The sequence below is a fragment of the Myxocyprinus asiaticus genome, chromosome 27 (genome assembly GCF_019703515.2).
Source record: "Myxocyprinus asiaticus isolate MX2 ecotype Aquarium Trade chromosome 27, UBuf_Myxa_2, whole genome shotgun sequence".
Taxonomy (NCBI): Eukaryota; Metazoa; Chordata; class Actinopteri; order Cypriniformes; family Catostomidae; genus Myxocyprinus; species Myxocyprinus asiaticus.
The window spans coordinates 37,302,243-37,318,692 of record NC_059370.1 but is presented as its reverse complement, the minus strand read 5'-3'; the positions used below and the strand labels follow the sequence as shown (position 1 = coordinate 37,318,692).

General features: G+C 36.8%; 1 protein-coding gene across 1 annotated transcript in view; it reads left to right on the top strand.

Annotated features, from left to right (window-relative positions):
* Positions 1-269: 269 nt before the first annotated feature.
* The window catches only part of LOC127417722 (AF4/FMR2 family member 2-like), a 266,275-nt gene continuing 250,094 nt past the window's right edge, over positions 270-16,450 (top strand). The window contains exon 1 of the mRNA XM_051657903.1: positions 270-390. Coding sequence (XP_051513863.1) covers positions 338-390 — 53 coding nt within the window. The 5' untranslated portion in view covers positions 270-337. The remainder of the gene's footprint in view (positions 391-16,450) is intronic.

Below are 16,450 nucleotides of genomic sequence, written 5' to 3'. Positions count from 1 at the left end.
TTAATTATTATTATTATTATTATTATTATTATTATTATTATAGTAATACCTGGCTCAGGAAGGGCACTCATATAACAAGAGTATTCATTCGTATAAAATAAGATTTAAATAGAATTCCAGTCTTTACAGGTGATGTTTGTTTGACACAGATGGAGCAGCTGCTCTGATTCAAAGTTCTGCGCCGGATTGCTTCGGGATGAGTGACCGCCTCCAGCGAGCCCTGACTCCGCCTTCCGCAGGGCTGCGTGTCGCTGAGCGGAGAGAGCAGCAGGCAGTGTGAGGGAGAGAGCCAGAGTTCCTGACGCGGCCACCGGCACCTCACTGAAACACACCGACCATGGACCTATTCGAGTTTGACTTCTTCAGAGACTGGGAGCTGGAGCAACAATGGTACGTCTCAGTGTTTACTGTTTGATTTGCGTTCAGTTTAATGAATGAATTGTCTTTGTCATGCGCTCCGCTGTTTCAAACGCCGATCTGACGTGGTCACATTCCGAAATACGAGTGAAGTCCGTTATGACGCATGATAGCGGCCGTGTTTCCAAACCTTCACAGCATTTTTGGGCATCGTAGACGCGTTCCGAACGCGTGTTCACAACGCGCCCGTGATGCTCTGAAATGCTGTCTAGGTAGGCAGCTCACTGGGTTTTATAGTGCTGACTTTGTTCTGTCTCCAGTGATGCCCCAATTGCTCTTGTGCTTATTAAGATGCATTTATAATTAGGACACGCTTTAATTACAGAAGCTCTGTATTGATGGATTGGGTATTGTTGTGATGTATTTAATTGTTCTGTGTGAAACAACATAAAAGAAACAAAGAGCAATACATGCCAACACTTCTTGCTCATTAGACTACTTTAAATAAAAAATAAATAAAAAATAAAAAAATAAATTAAAAATATATTATTGTTATAGATTCTTATTAGATTATTAGACTGAATTATTGATTAGATTATTATAAGGCAAAAGTCATGTATCAGTCAAATGGTCACTTTACATTATTGCTCATGTTACAGTGTGATTTACATTGCAAATAATGAGTAATATAAATGTAATTACTATGTAACTAATTTGTAATGCAATTTACTACACTTTCTTAGTGTTATTGTTACTGTAATTAATTATGCTTGAATGGACATAGTTATGATTTGTGTTAACAGTCGAATTGGAAATTATGCATAATGCCTTTATTGCTTCTTTATAAAAATTCACAGAAATATTAAACATGCATATTTTTTAAGCCGTAGTAAGAACGTTTTTGCCCTATGAAGATGTCATTTGCAATACTACCTGTAATGTGGTGGGTTGGATTATTTTGTTAATATCAACAACTTTATCATACAAACAGAAATATTGCTGATTAGTTTGGTGGATTTTATTATTATTAATAATGTGGGCTGTCAGCTATAGCGTTCCCTGCTGGTCAGGACTAGATATCTTATTTATGGGTTTGTGTACTTTAAGACATGATTTGTCATTATAATAATAGCTGAACATAATTATCTGCCCAAAATCTTTGCAGAATTTTAAACACACTCTATATCTCCACCATGTGGCTGAGTAAAGTATGGAGTGCAGATATGAATCCATACAAAGCAACATACAGTAGCAGGGAAATACACAATAAAACCCTGTCATTTATTTGATCCTTGATCACTTGGTCTATATTGACAAATCGGCATCTACATACATTATATTGGTGACTTAATACAGGCTAGATGTCTGGTTAGTTGTTTCTTGTTGGGTAAAAAATGTATTTTTTCTTTGTTGCCACATGTTTTCAATACCTTCCTCCTGTTTTATCCTCTTGCTATCGGTCCTGCACATAAAGTGAAATCATAGAGCTGGTACCAACAGCATTGTAATTTGTGGAAAATGGTTTTGAGCACCCACATATTCTTTTTACCTTTGACTACCTCGTTTGTTATCTTGTTAGGAGGACAAATGATTTTGCCACAGATTTCTTTAAAGGAGAATGATCCTGTGTTTTCCCTTTTGGAATCTGTCAGTTCTCTTCTTTTATTTCAAAAAATAAAGACACTGCCACAATTTCCTGCTGCATTTTTTCCTGCGAGAATATAAATGAGAATATAAGTCATCTGATCCCCACTCAAATGCTGTAGCTGTCAGTACTTTCATCTTGGCAGTCGCTGTGTAAAATATGGATCATTTTTTGTATTCCCTCAAGTGATGGCATGCTGACATGTTGGCATACACTGTCTATTGTCTCATAAGTGAGGAGTCTTCGTAGTCAATACAACATTTTGCTCTTTATTTTGTATGTAGTCACTACAAAAATAGATTACAAAAAAACCCAAAAAAACTTAAGGTTAAAGGTTATCTTTTTGCTCCGTGCTGATATTAAAAAATATTCTCTCCCAGGAGCAGCTACGGGCTAGTTGCTTATTACTTCTGCAGTGGTGGCAAATTTGTCTGTTGTTGCCACATTCATAACACTGAGCTACCCATTAAGTCTGTGAATATTTATGAGGGTATTTAAAAAGCCATTTTTATGTGATAAGTTTGCATGGTTTTGGTTTTTAAAGGCAGTGCTTCACCTTTAGTGTCTGCAAGAGTTTACATAGACTATCAACCAACCAAAAGGGTATTAAAAATGTAGATTTGGTGAATCTTGGATGGATGAACGTTCCTTGCTTTCCAGAGATATTACTGCATATCAATGATTCAAAAGCTTGTTTGTGAAGCTGCTCAGTTATCCAGGTCATAGTAAATGTTCTTGTAGATTATTCTGATGAACTGGACGTACTGTATGTCTCTAGCTCAAGATGTTTCACCAGTCAAGTACACAAATGATGAAGGCACTTGATCAGAATAATTTACAAGAAGACTTAGTATTTAATGCTTGCTGCCTTATCTGATGGCCCAGGGCTGTACTTCAACGATATTGATTTGAATCTGATCTCTTGTGTGTTGGTTTGACTAGAACATGGGTTGGATATAATCAAGTCAGTTTAGGTGGTGCAAAATTCACTGAGGTGCAAAATGAGTTCAGTGGAGAACAGCACATTATTTGTAGACAAAGGTTAACTGTGGATATTAGGACATGCTTTTTGTGCTGGCTCAGCCTTGACATGAATGGCACAATTATGTTGGCCCTTCACTTTTACAGAGTCAAATGGCTTTGAAGTGTGTTTTTTCAACTAATTTTGTGACAATAATTGCTCCTCTCTCTGTGCTGTTTTTTTTTCTTCTTCTTCTTTTAGCAAAACATTTAGTGATATGAGAGAATTATTTGTCATAACCAATGAATTTGGATTAGGGAACCAGAGCTATGGTTAATTAGTCTTAAATGCCTATATTTTATAGGTTTGCATGTTTAGTGGTAATAGAAGACTTTGTAATTAGGTGCAGCCATTTATTGTGACTTTCTTTTCATTTGATGGTTCTTTATGGCTGCCCTGAGAATAATACCAGGAGGGATTATTCAATGAGTCAGTTGCTCCTTTTTTCTCTGTTGCTCTGCCTTTCTCAGTTTGGATTCCTGTCCCAATAAGTCATTTTTATATCCCGGAGTTAAAATGTGCAAAGCCTCGTACTATTGCTGAATTAGATGTTAACACAATTTTAGACTGTGAGGATTTGTTTTGTATGTGGGGACACTGACAAGGCTTTTGCTTTGTGAATTGGTATTCGGAAAACCCTGAAGCTATTTTGGTGGATGATTTTATCAACGGTTTTCTCAGGCCACAGTAGGGCTGTCATGATTATAAAATTTGGCTGACAATTAATTGCCAAACAAATAATTGTGATTATGACGATTAATTGTCTGTTTTAGGGCTGTGACGATTAATTGTCATATAAATTGTCATATTTTTTAAGGAGTGCTTTTTTCTGCATGTGGGCATCAAACATCTTAAGAAGTCATTTTTACATATTTAACTTCAAATATATAAATCAAATAGTCAAATTGTGATAAACTATGATTTCCTTTTAAGGCTTTAAAAATGAATAACTGACATGAAAAATGTAATAAATATCAAAATATTTCTAAATAATTAAAATATGTCTCTCTTTTTGGTCAACTTTAGTTTTGGTCAATTTTACATTTACACTTGTTTTTTTAACTCGTATATTTTATATGTTTTTAAATATATTTTTAAAATATATTTTATTATATTATATTTTTATTATATTATGCAATTGTCAAATATGTCTAAGCGTGTAAGTGTGTGTCTCTTCCTCTTTGTCACTGCGTGTCATTAACACAGCGTGCATGTTTAAATCAGTTTATTTAGAGGTTACCACATGAAGAACATTTTTTAAAGTGTAGTTGGATCATAGAATTTACAAAAATCATTCTAATTTAATAGTGTTTTGAAATAGGTGTTTGAAACACAAAACTGCTAGAGGAAACAGACGTTTGTGTAATTGGACTTTTGAATCAAAACCTTATAGTTACTGAGATATAGCCCTTGTAACAAACGCAAAATTCATACCACCTTAATGAAGCATTTATTTAGTTAAGTTCAGTCATTCTGAAACTGGAGACACGATGTTGTGAGGGTGTTGTAAACTAAACGTTCTGTTATGCTGTGAAACAACACTTTTTTCAGTTTACTGTGGTGTGCGTTGTATCCACTCTGTGGCACATTTTGTGCTGTTTCTCTGTACTCGCTCCCATGCTGTTTAGTTACAGGGATTGAACATTCTCCATCGAGGCACAGATCTACCACATTTCCTAGCTACCCCTGCCTCCCTGCCTCCACCTTGACCGCAGCTGGGGACGATATATCACACAGCTTACTCGTGGAGCTGCGATGGGTGCCAATCTCATTTGTGCCTGGCTTGAAAAGGCAGCCAAGCCAGGCTGTGCCCACCGCATCTCTGCGGCCGCCACACAATTGAGAAGGCGCAGCAGTTGGCATGCTGTTTTTGAGAGGAGGTTGCCAAGCGCAGTGCCTGCGGCCTCATTTTGCCACCTGCAAAAAGAAAGCCAAATGCTGTGGCATGTTAAAGCGGCAAGGTTGGCACGACAGTCAGGTTATGCGGAGGGACAAAAGGTAATGGCCTGCCACCCTTCTGCCCCCGGGTTTTGCACGCAATTAACAAGTTTCACTGGTGGGACGGCAGTCGCCGGAACTGTGAATTTGTGTTCCAAGGCTAAGGATCTCTGGACACAAATATGACTTTAAACAGAATACAAGTTGTCCTTCCAATGAAGCAGCCAAAGTGTGTAATTTTTTAAGGTTAAAATACCAAGTTTAATATGCAGAGACAACTATGCAGCACGTAAGACATTTGTAGGTTGATTTCCTTGAAAAGTGTAAACAGTATAGCGCTATCAAAACTCTGTTTGTGAGTATCCCGACCAGCCAGACACAACAACATTAGTTCAACCAATGGTGTGAGTTTGGGGCAGGACTATGTGTTTCCCTGAACAATGGACGAGGGAAGTGTTTGGGATTCCTAAGGTATTCTGGTTGGTTGCTAGGGCGTTGCTAGGGTGTTCTAGGTGATTGCTAGTTGGTTGTTTACTGGCCCAAGTCAAAGGAGCCCACCAAATGTCTTAGGAATGCAGAGCTTGCGCTCTTTTGAAGACCAGTCTTGCCAAGCTACCTTAGAAGAACCTCGCGAATCGCAAGATTACAGCGGGAAACTCTTAAGGGAAAACACAACAAATGTCCTTCGTCTGCCAACGTAGTGCCGCCATGACTTCTGGGACTTCAAATGGGTTCTTGTCCACAAGTCACCATCTGATGCATCCTTGATATTTGTCCTGATCAAGAACACATCTAGGTAGTTTTATGCATTCTCTGTACTTGCAATTTTGAGTATTGGAATTGAAATTTGGCAGTGGATGATGACGTTGAAGGAGTCCACGAGAACGTAAGAACACATAAGAATGCACATTCAGAAACAGCCTATGTTTTTTTTCATACCTGGATATGGCTCATGCCCTTCCTTCAGTGTAAGTCTGAGAGATTTTTCACCCATTTTATGGTCCACCAGGCTTAAATTGTTAGTCTGGTTGCGTCGAAAAGTCATAGCACACCTCTCCTCAACAAGCCACATTATTTGAGTTATCGTTAATGTTGAATGCACAAATAGTGCAAGACGAATTACGCACCAAATTTTAATAACAGTAGTGATGTTTTTCTTAGCAAACACCTCTAATAATATTATTGCCCATTTGTCACAATCCAACGAAATCCCAACCTACAATTTTTCAGTCTACAGTATATTATTGCAGTTACATGCATTGTGAATGCCATTTGAAGTTGTTTTTAAGCACTATTAAACAACATTCTAGTACTGATATCTAGGTGGAGATCAGATCATTGTTAATCGTATTTGCAGTTGCACACTTAAAATTCTCTCAATATGGTTTGCAAAATGTTAATATCAGAAATCCCATTTTTAACTCATCTGATTTGATTGAGACCTAAATGAAACGCACACCCAGCCTTATACAGTGCTAATTTACCTAAAGTTGGCACACTCTTGATTTATAGTGGTGGCTATGTACCACAGGGCATTAAATGCCAATTGTTCTAGCACAGAATAGTTCAAGTGACACAAGGGCCTATGTTGAAAGGCTGTCTGTGGGGAAATCATCAACTGCAGGCCTGTTAGGGTCTCTAGATGGCTGTCCAGTGCTAAAGAAGTTATTAACTGAGCACTAATTACAATAGACCCAATAAGGGCAGCGGTAATGGCTGTGTGAATTCAAATGCTTTAAATATCTGCTTCAATTAGCCTTGACCATTTTGTTTAGACAGAAGCAACATGCGTGTCAAGATTGTTTTGACTCAAACATCAGTGATGCAGAAAAATACAGATTTTTATTTTTTTATTTTTTTGGCCATTGCTATTGATGAACAACTTACTTAAATAAATAAAGAAATATAAAGTTAAATTGCACCAGTTTAATTATTATGTTAAGCACATTTAGGATGCCTTTAAAGGAGTTTTTAATAGTTTAAAAACAAGTTTAAAGTTTAAAACAAAGATGTCATAAAGGCAATATTTTTTACAAGTTGTAGTGAAGGACTTTATATCATGTATATAGTAATATAGTAATTTGGTAGTAAACATAAATATGCTACTACAGTAAAGGTATTTTTTTATTAGTTTTCCTTATTAAGTCTTACATGGTAAGACTTTGAAGGACTGAGGAGAATAGTTTTATCAATAAAATGTTATGGCTTTGCTTCCAGTATTAAAGAAGACATCAGAAATGGAGGCATTTATCAAATGAACACCAAATGAATCAAGAAAACAGATACAATAGACAGTAACAGTAGATGCATAACGAATGTCTCTAGATTTCTGTTGGTCAACAGACTTCTGCTGCTGCCTAATTGTCTGCATTACGTCCGGAGATCTTCAGGTTAATCAAGCTTCATGCTTCAAGCTTCCAGCTTACCTTTATGCCACAAAGCAATTTACTCCACTACCTCAAAGGTCACTGCTTCCATTGAAAGCACTCTATGACAAATATGATGATTCAATACAGGCACGCCGGCATCTGTAGAGCACTTTTTTTCAATCTCATTTCTTTCCGAAAGATGAATCAGTTTGTCTTTTAGACTGACCTTTTGCTTTGACTTGATGTAAGTCAAAGGAAATTGCAAATTCTTTTTAGAGCCCTCATATTAACGGCGGCCTTGATTGAGCAATATTTGGATGTTCCCTCTTCCAGAAAGTGAGATGCACACTCTGTGCTTTTGCCCATTTTCTGAGCTGAAGATATTTGGGAGGTAACAAAGCTTAATTTTGAAAATCAACTGCTGTAGCTCACAGCACATCAGATGTGGTGCAGCATACACGACTGTCGGACCAGGATTCACTGTAAACACATTTAAATGCTGAATTTTGAAGAACTCTATGAACTCATGACTTTCTAGTTGTCTATTCTTTGAGCTTTGTTCTGGGTTGAGCATTTTTACCAAGGGCTGGCGATATAGAAATTTTTAGTAGTCTCAGTGCGTGGTTTCTCCAATGTTTTTTTTCTGTGTAACATGCGCTAGAAGAATGTCTTTGACCGTTGTGCCACATCGTGCTTTTTTTTCAGCATCTCGCGCTGGAGGAACATATTTTTAGACGTGTCAAGAGGGTTAAAAGCCCATGTTCAGACACTTGTATTCTGGTATATTCTTTGCACTGTGTCTAACTTTTTTTAGCGCAATAACACATTAGAAATGAATGGCCCCTAAGACGTGAAGATGTGTATATATATATATATATATATATATATATATATTAATACTGTATATATATAAATCAAGCAAAACTGTTGCTGAAATTGAAGCCCAATGATCACCATGCATTTTCATTGTATGGAAAAGAGCAGCTTTGACATTTTGACAACTCATTTTGGGCACTACAGCAAAATAAAAAATTAAAAAAAGCCAACAAGTTTCGAGCAACATGGATAGATGATGGCAAAATTTTCAGGGTAACACTATAAAATAAGGTACTATATGTTAACATTAGTTAATGACACCTAATGCATCAACTAATGCAATGTAATGGTAAAATTTCTTCTAACAATGTTAATTTATAAATTTTGTTGAATATAGTCATCAACTAATTTTGATGTTTATAACTTTTTATGTTAAAATAATGTTAAAATGCATTGCTATATATTGAATTTAGCTTTAAACGATACTTTAAAATTATTGTTCAATTGTTCATAGTTCATATTAACTGTAATAGTCATAATGCAATGTAAACGTACAGAACCTCATTGTAAAGTGATACTATTTTCAGTTTTAAGCAATTGTCCTCTGAAAGGTGCATGTGAATGGGTGATTTCTACTACAGAGTTTTAGACAAATAAACACTTTTTTATTAATAATTGTGCAACTGTTATCAGAGATACAAATAATGCATTTGTTGGAAGTTGCATTCAAAGTCCATTTGACTTTACAATTGGAAGGGGTACATGCTGTCTTCTATAAGGGAGAGAGAAAGAGAAAAAAGCCAATTCCTGTGTTAATATGTGTTTATGTCAAGATTTAATTGTGTGTTTATGATGTTTGTCGAAAGAATTCTGGTTGGACAAACAGCGGCCATTTTCTGGCTTCAGCACGGAAAAATGGAACCTTGTTTATATGGAGACAAACAGTCATAGGGAGCCACAAAGCTGCTAAAGAGCAAACATGCCTGCCAACAATCACAACTAAACGGCACTCTGTCAGTCACATTCAATCAACTGTCCACCTATTTTTACAGCACATGCTAATTTGTCCCATTAAACGTGGCTCATTCACATTTTGTGCTAAAAGTGACCAATAAAATGACTAACAGTGTTGTCATTCGAGCTGCTCCAGTGCTCTGAAAGTCCCTCGGCTTTTATTGTTTGATAAAGATCCGAAAGGAACATGCATCTTTATCAGTGAGAGAAAAGCAGCGATAAGAAAATTAATTGAAGCCAAAATGCTTTAAATGGAAGACTATCTCCCTGTGAGAAACTCGAAGAGCTGGTAAGGGCCATGTGTAACAAAAGGGGCACCAGTGTAATGTGACGAATCCTATCTAAGAGAAGAAGTTTTGAAATAATGCTACCAGTCTAAAGCTTGGATGAACATGACTAAATTTATGTTTCTCTTGACCTTTTTGGTCTAAAGGCTTATGCTTTGAAAATAGTTTTGTAGACAAATAGCCTTGTGCCTGCTTCTGAATTTCTTTACAAAACGTACATTTTAATTAAAAAGTGAATTAAAATGGGTGAGGCAGTCCGGATAATGAAGAAAATATACCAGCCTATACATGGTCAGCATACATGGGAACTCCTTCAGTACTGTTTAAAAAGGTCTCTTTTTGATGTCTTTGATTGTTTTTATTGTAATAGCCAAATATCTTATATTAATTGGGGGGGGGGGGGGTTATAGATATAGATATAGATAGATACAGTTATAGATAGAAACAACCCAATAAATCCATTCAGGATCATCTGTTCTTTTTTCATTTATTACTTTTCATTCAGTCATAACCAAACAAATAATGTGCCACTTCTTCAAAGTGCTTTATAGTGTATTGGTTGTACTTTAATGATTGCCTCTGTTTGTTTTCTCTCTTATAAATGTATTTTTCATCACACTTCTCTGTGAATGTGACAAAACTATTTAGTCAGTTTAGATTATGTCTTACGCAGGAGACATTAATAGGACGGTTTATTATTCCTTCAAGAGCTTCAAACATAATGTTTCTCTATGTCTGTGTGATGGCATTGAGTGCCAGGTGTTTTCACACTCAGGTACGAGAATGTGTCAGATGCTGCCGAAGTATCGTAATGCATATTCATGCATAAATAAACTGCAATGAACTGGTTTGACGCACTGACACCTTAATTGTTGCGCTGAGCTGAGTTATTGTCGACTTTTCCATAATAACGACGATAATAGCAGTGTTTTCATCACAACTCGGAAACCTTCACTGACACAAATCATTCAATAAAAAATAAAATAAAATAAAAAAATCTGAATTTCTCATTTCTCAGAGAGTTTCTTAAGGAATGTGTTTGCTGTGACTCTTGCCAAGGTGCGACAGACAGTTTTTACGTGAATTGGCACCCTCTTGGTTTCATCTATCACGTCTGTCTTCAACCTTGCTTTAATCAAGCCATTTTTCTTTTGGATTTTTTCTCTTGAGTAAAAGTGTGGAAAAGTTGTTTTACTGTTGGAGTTAGGTTATCATCTGCTAGAAAGTTGTCTATTGAGTGTGCCTCAAAATGTAGCCTAACAACTGGCCAGAATTTTACTACTGGTTAATAGGGCTGGGTGATACAGCTAAAAAATGTATCACGGTATAACGTTTCATATCATTCAGGATCGATAATTAGTGATACATTTTAATAACCTTTTTAAAACAAAGACCAGTAGAAAAAAGGTTTGAATTTAACCACTGTATTTTTAATTTACCCACTCTATTAAGGCAAACAAAAACAGTCAAAAACGAAAATAATTTAAACAAATATCTTCTTTCTTATATCTTATATGAAGATTAAATAAATAAGTGTTATATCATTGTATCGTTTGGAGGATTTCTCATAAGGCATTGTTGCCGAGTACCTCTCCATCGTGGACTGCTTGTGGGTTGTTTGTTGAGGTGAGGTAGATGTAGGTCGTTGTGGACGACAAGCTGCACATTCCAAAGGGTGGAAGCGGTTAAGGTGATGAAATAAGTTGCTTGTGTTTCCGTACTTGGCCGGGATGTTTTCTTTTTTTTTTTTTTGCAAAGCTTACACACAACGGTGTTCTGATGTTGGTCAGACATAAAGAAACCAAAAAACTGCCACACTGGAGAGCTGACATGTCCTTTTCATTCACAATCTCCTCATCACCGGCAGGCACGGCACTCATTTTCGCATGTGTTTGTGTGTTCTGATGTCACATGGCGATGGCGCAACCGAACCCTACAGCAATGCAACTTGTTATTGGCTGTTTGCTTGTCACTCGTTGCACGCTCCTTTATCAAGCCATATGATAGGCTGTTTATGATCCAGGGACGGCGCACGCTTGAGGGTTGTTCATGCAACCAAACTTCATGTCTATTTACATTTTAATGCATTTAAGTGAAACTATCGAGCATTATATCGAACATTTTTTATATCGTTATCGATAAAGGTGTACCGTCGAAAAAATACCGATACCGTTTTATCGCCCAGCCCTACTGGTTAATATGAATTTGTATGTTGGTTTTGCACCACTGGGAGATTAAAGTAAAGAAACAGTAAAAAAAAAAAAAAAAAAAAAAAAGACAAACTGATTTGATTTATTAACTAGATTTTTACATTTTATAAATAAAATGTGGGCAGTGCTTACCCATGCTAGTCACAGACAAAATTCTAGAGTGTTGTGGTTTCCAGGGTGTTAGGGTTGCTAATCTGAGTTGTATTTAGCAATGACTGAAGTAAAGAAACAGTAAAATAAAAATAAAAAATAATTTATCTACTAGATTTTTACATTATCTGAAGACAATGTGAGCAGTTCTTGCTAGGGCTGTTATGTTGGCAGTTTTTTACCACAATGGTGGTTAAGGGCAAATCACCGCCTCTGAGCGGTGTTATATGGTAGTTGGACGGCGGGGGAGGGGTGCAAGCAAATTATGCGTAAATTACGAGTTTATTGCAGTTCAAACTTTTAAAAGTGCGTCATTGAACATGAAATAAAAATGAAACCATTTGTAAAATATCGCAAAATAACCTAAATAACATAAATATAAAGCTTTTTGCATTGGTTTAACATTTCTGTCTGTTATTGCACTATATATTGGACATGTCAATGCTAAAAAATATTCCAGGTGTCAGATTCTTTTAATATACAATACTCAACACAACTAAATATCACTAAATAGCTGGACAGTAATTAAATAGTTCAGTCCTACCTTTGCTGAATGCAAAGCTATTGAAAGCAATTTTCGGCAGGAAAAAAACTAATTGTCTGGTTTTTGGGAGGATCTCTTGAGTTAAGATGTTACCTGCTGCACTGAAAACAAGTCCAGAATGCTGTGTTAATCTCGTCAATGGAATTACAGACATTTGATATGTCAGTACTTAGCCTACTGTTTGATTCTGTTAACAAAAACGGGATCATGAGGATAATTAAACAATTTTAATTCAAACATTGTTGACGAAAATATGACGAGAAATAAACAACACTGCATGATGTTACCATCACACTGACAATGTTTTAGAAGAAGAAAAACCATGATGAATAAAACTTTGTTCATTCAAATGATCCAGTCTTAAATTTTAAGCTGCGTGTCGTGAGATGGCTGGTTTGAGTATTTCTGTAACTGCTGATCTCCTGGGATTTTCACACACTCTAGAATTTACTCAGAATGGTGCCAAAAACAAAAAAACATCCATTGAGCGGAGATCTGCGGACAGAAACACCTTGTTGATTAGAGTGGTCAACAGAGAATTGCCAGACTGGTTCGAACTGACAACATCTACAGTAACTCAGATAACCGCTTTGTACAATTGTGGTGAGAAGAATATCATCTCAGAATGCTATTCTGAGATGCGGGTTGGTGCTGTTTTGGCGGCACGAGGGGGACCTACACAATATTAGGCAGGTGGTTTTAATGTTGTGGCTGATCAGTGTATACAACCTTATTGTAAAGTGTCGCCATTAAATCTTATTTTCAATGTTTAGATAATTCCCCTTGTCTTTTTTGTAACTTTGTACCCTGTGGGCTTTCCCTCCTATTGCCTGAAAAATAAAACCTTTTAGTTACAGAAGCACTGCAGATCATGCTAAAATGCCGTAAACCAGCAGACACAGGAAGCCAAGGCATCTGAAGTCAACAGAGGAATAATCTAGATGGCAGAGGAAAACGTCATCAATTCAGCGCTGACGGCAATAGGGCCTGGCTCCCCTGATTTATGACTCGTTGCTGTTTTTCCCAGCGTGCTGTTCCTCCTCCACCGTGGCACTGAGTTATTACCCAAAGTGTGAGCAACATACCTGTTAGAGATCAATTCGCCACTTTCTCCATTCGCGGGGACCTGCTTGTCGTCCAAGAAGCTTGATGTTTTGCAGCTTTACCCGCATTGATATTTCGCTATTGATTTTTCCTCTGTTCATTTCTTGCCTCCTTCAGTCCCTGGACTGATAGGCCAGTTGTGTTTAGCTGCTTTTATTGTGATGTGACAAAGATGGATGTGACATTGTCCTCTGTGGGCTGCCAGGTAGTAGTAGTGTTAATGAAGCCATTCGAACAATCCGGCAGAAAAGAGGGTGATGCAAAATTACCATTATTCTGCCACTGTTAAATCGTAATCTGCCAACTCCTCTCTCTCCCTCTCTCTCTCTCACTCTCTCTCTCTCTCTCTTTCTCTTTCGTTCTTTCTCTCTGGCCCTGTTTACACCTGGTGACTTCTGTGGAACACAAAAGATGTCGTCAGGCAGTGGTTAGTGGCTTGCAGCTTCAGTCACCATTCACTTTCATCGCATAAAAAAAATGCAATAAAAGTGAATGGTGACTGAGGCTAACAATCAGCGTCTCATCTCAGAAAGGGGTCTGGAACTAAATTTATGATTAAACTATATATATATATATATCATCACCGATCCTCCACCTGGTTGTCTAATGGTTAGACGGAGACCTGGAGAGGCCTTCAAGCTGCAGTGTCTCGCACCCACTGTGAAATTTGGTGGAGCATTGGTAATGATCTTGGGATGATTCAGCAAGGCTGGAATCGGGCAGATTCGTCTTTGTGAAGGACGCATGAATCAAGCCACATTCAAGGTTAGAAAGTTTCCTGGAAGAAAACTTGCTTCCTTCTGCTCTGACAATGTTCCCCAACTCTGAGGATTGGTTTTTCCAGCAGGACAATGCTCCACGCCACACAGCCAGGTCAATCAAGGTGTGGATGGAGGACCACCGGATCAAGACCCTGTCATGTCCAGCCCAATCTCCAGACCTGAACCCCATTGAAAACCTCTGGAATGTGATCAAGAGGAAGATGGATGGCCACAATCCATCAAACAAAGCCAAGCTGCTTGAATTTTTGCGCCAGGAGTGGCATAAAGTCACCAACTGCAATGTGAAAGAGAGCATGCCAAGACGCATGAAAGCTGTGATTGAAAATCAGGGTTATTCCACCAAATATTGATTTCTGCACTCTTCCTATGTTAAAAAACTAGTACTGTATTGTTTAAAAAAACTTGTTTTCTTTGCATTATTCAAGGTCTGACCATTTGTCAATTTCTGCAAATAAATGCTCTATATGACAATATTTTTATTTGGAATTTGGGAGAAATATTGTCAGTACTTTATAGAATAAAACAAAAATGTTCATTTTACTCAAACACATACCTATAAATAGTAAATCCTGAGGAACTGATCATTTTGCAGTGGTCTCTTAATTTGTGCAGTGGTCCAGAGCTGAGATATATATAATTATTGTACCGTATATATAATCAAATGATGTAATTTTAATATACACTTTTAAATGTACTGCTAACCACCATTGCGGCAGAGGTGGTAAAGCTAAAGGCCATATGATGCAATCAAATGTGATCGATTACGCAGAGAATGATTGTTTTTCACCATAATTTTAACAAAAGTTTACCGTAAAAGTATTGTCTTGTTAAACATATAAATTACCTATATAACTATACCTTACCTTTATAACTATAAAGTAAATAATATTTTTACTTCTAAAAATCATTTTTTTAAATACATGTATTGTCTAAATAAAATATAATTTTTCAGTGTATATGGTAAGGTTACCAATTAACAGCTTTTTACATTACCATTTTTTTTATTCTTTTTCCCATAAAAATTCAGAAAGTTTTAGCATTGCATGCTGATGAAACGCAAAAATAATAATAATTTAAAAAAAAGAAAGCGTGAAAAAATTGGCACACAGTTTGTCAGATTTACAGTACTTTTCATCTAAATGTATTTTTATGATTTTTTAAAAAAAAAAAATTTATCCAATTACTTGTAGTCTAGGCATATAAAAGTTGTTTATTATGGTTTTTAGAATGGCATACTTGGTTTTACATAAAAATCTTGCTGTGTCTGCTATAAAGATAAAGATACATTTGCAGAGAATGACGAATGGCTTTACAGCAGAGGATATGCGAAAAGCCCTAAAATGGAGATCGTTTGAGCCTGTATTATACCTATTACTACCTATGAGCATTTACAATAAACTGAAGTTATCAAGATTATAATGAGAGTATGAACAAATTTATTTTGCACCTGTTGTGAATCCATCTAAAATTTTTAGTTTTTGCACACGAGTATGCAACTTGCACGCTATTATTAGTGAATGAGACCCATTGTCTTTTGTGGGCTATACTGTATAGTGGAAGTGTAATGAAGCCATTAGCGCAGTCTGAGGGAAAGGAGATTGTGGCGAAATTAGCATTATTCTGACACCATTAAATTGTAATCTGCCAACTTCTCTCTCTCTCTCTCCCTCTCTCTCTCTCTCTCATCATTCTCTCTATTTCCACGTCTTTCTCTCCTACACTCGCTCATCCACTTTGACTGTCCTGTAAAGCTTCATTAATTCATTTGTTATCAAAAGCAGTTAACCACAAAGAGAGCGCAGGGAGTGGGTGGTGGTGTAATAATGTATACTATAATCACCATCCACATCAACGAAAAAAAAAAGAACAAATGGCTAGCACGAAATTCATAAATCTCATTACCTCAAAATTCCATTTCTATAAAGATACAGAAGCTCATTTGGGGGCCACAAAATCAGAGAAAATAGTCACTTAAAACCACTTCGGTAACCTTGGATTCATCTGAAGTTTCAGAACTTTCTTCTCTGTGACGCCTACAGATTACGAACATTCTGGAAAGCCTACAGAACTCTGAGTTTTTTATTTCCTGATAGACTGTGATTTTAAGCTTGTTTAATTAAATGCAAACTGCCTCAGTAGTGCACATTGAAGAGTTGACAGGGGAACGTTTTTGTCAAGGGCTACATGGTGGAGACTAGGGATGTACAAAATGT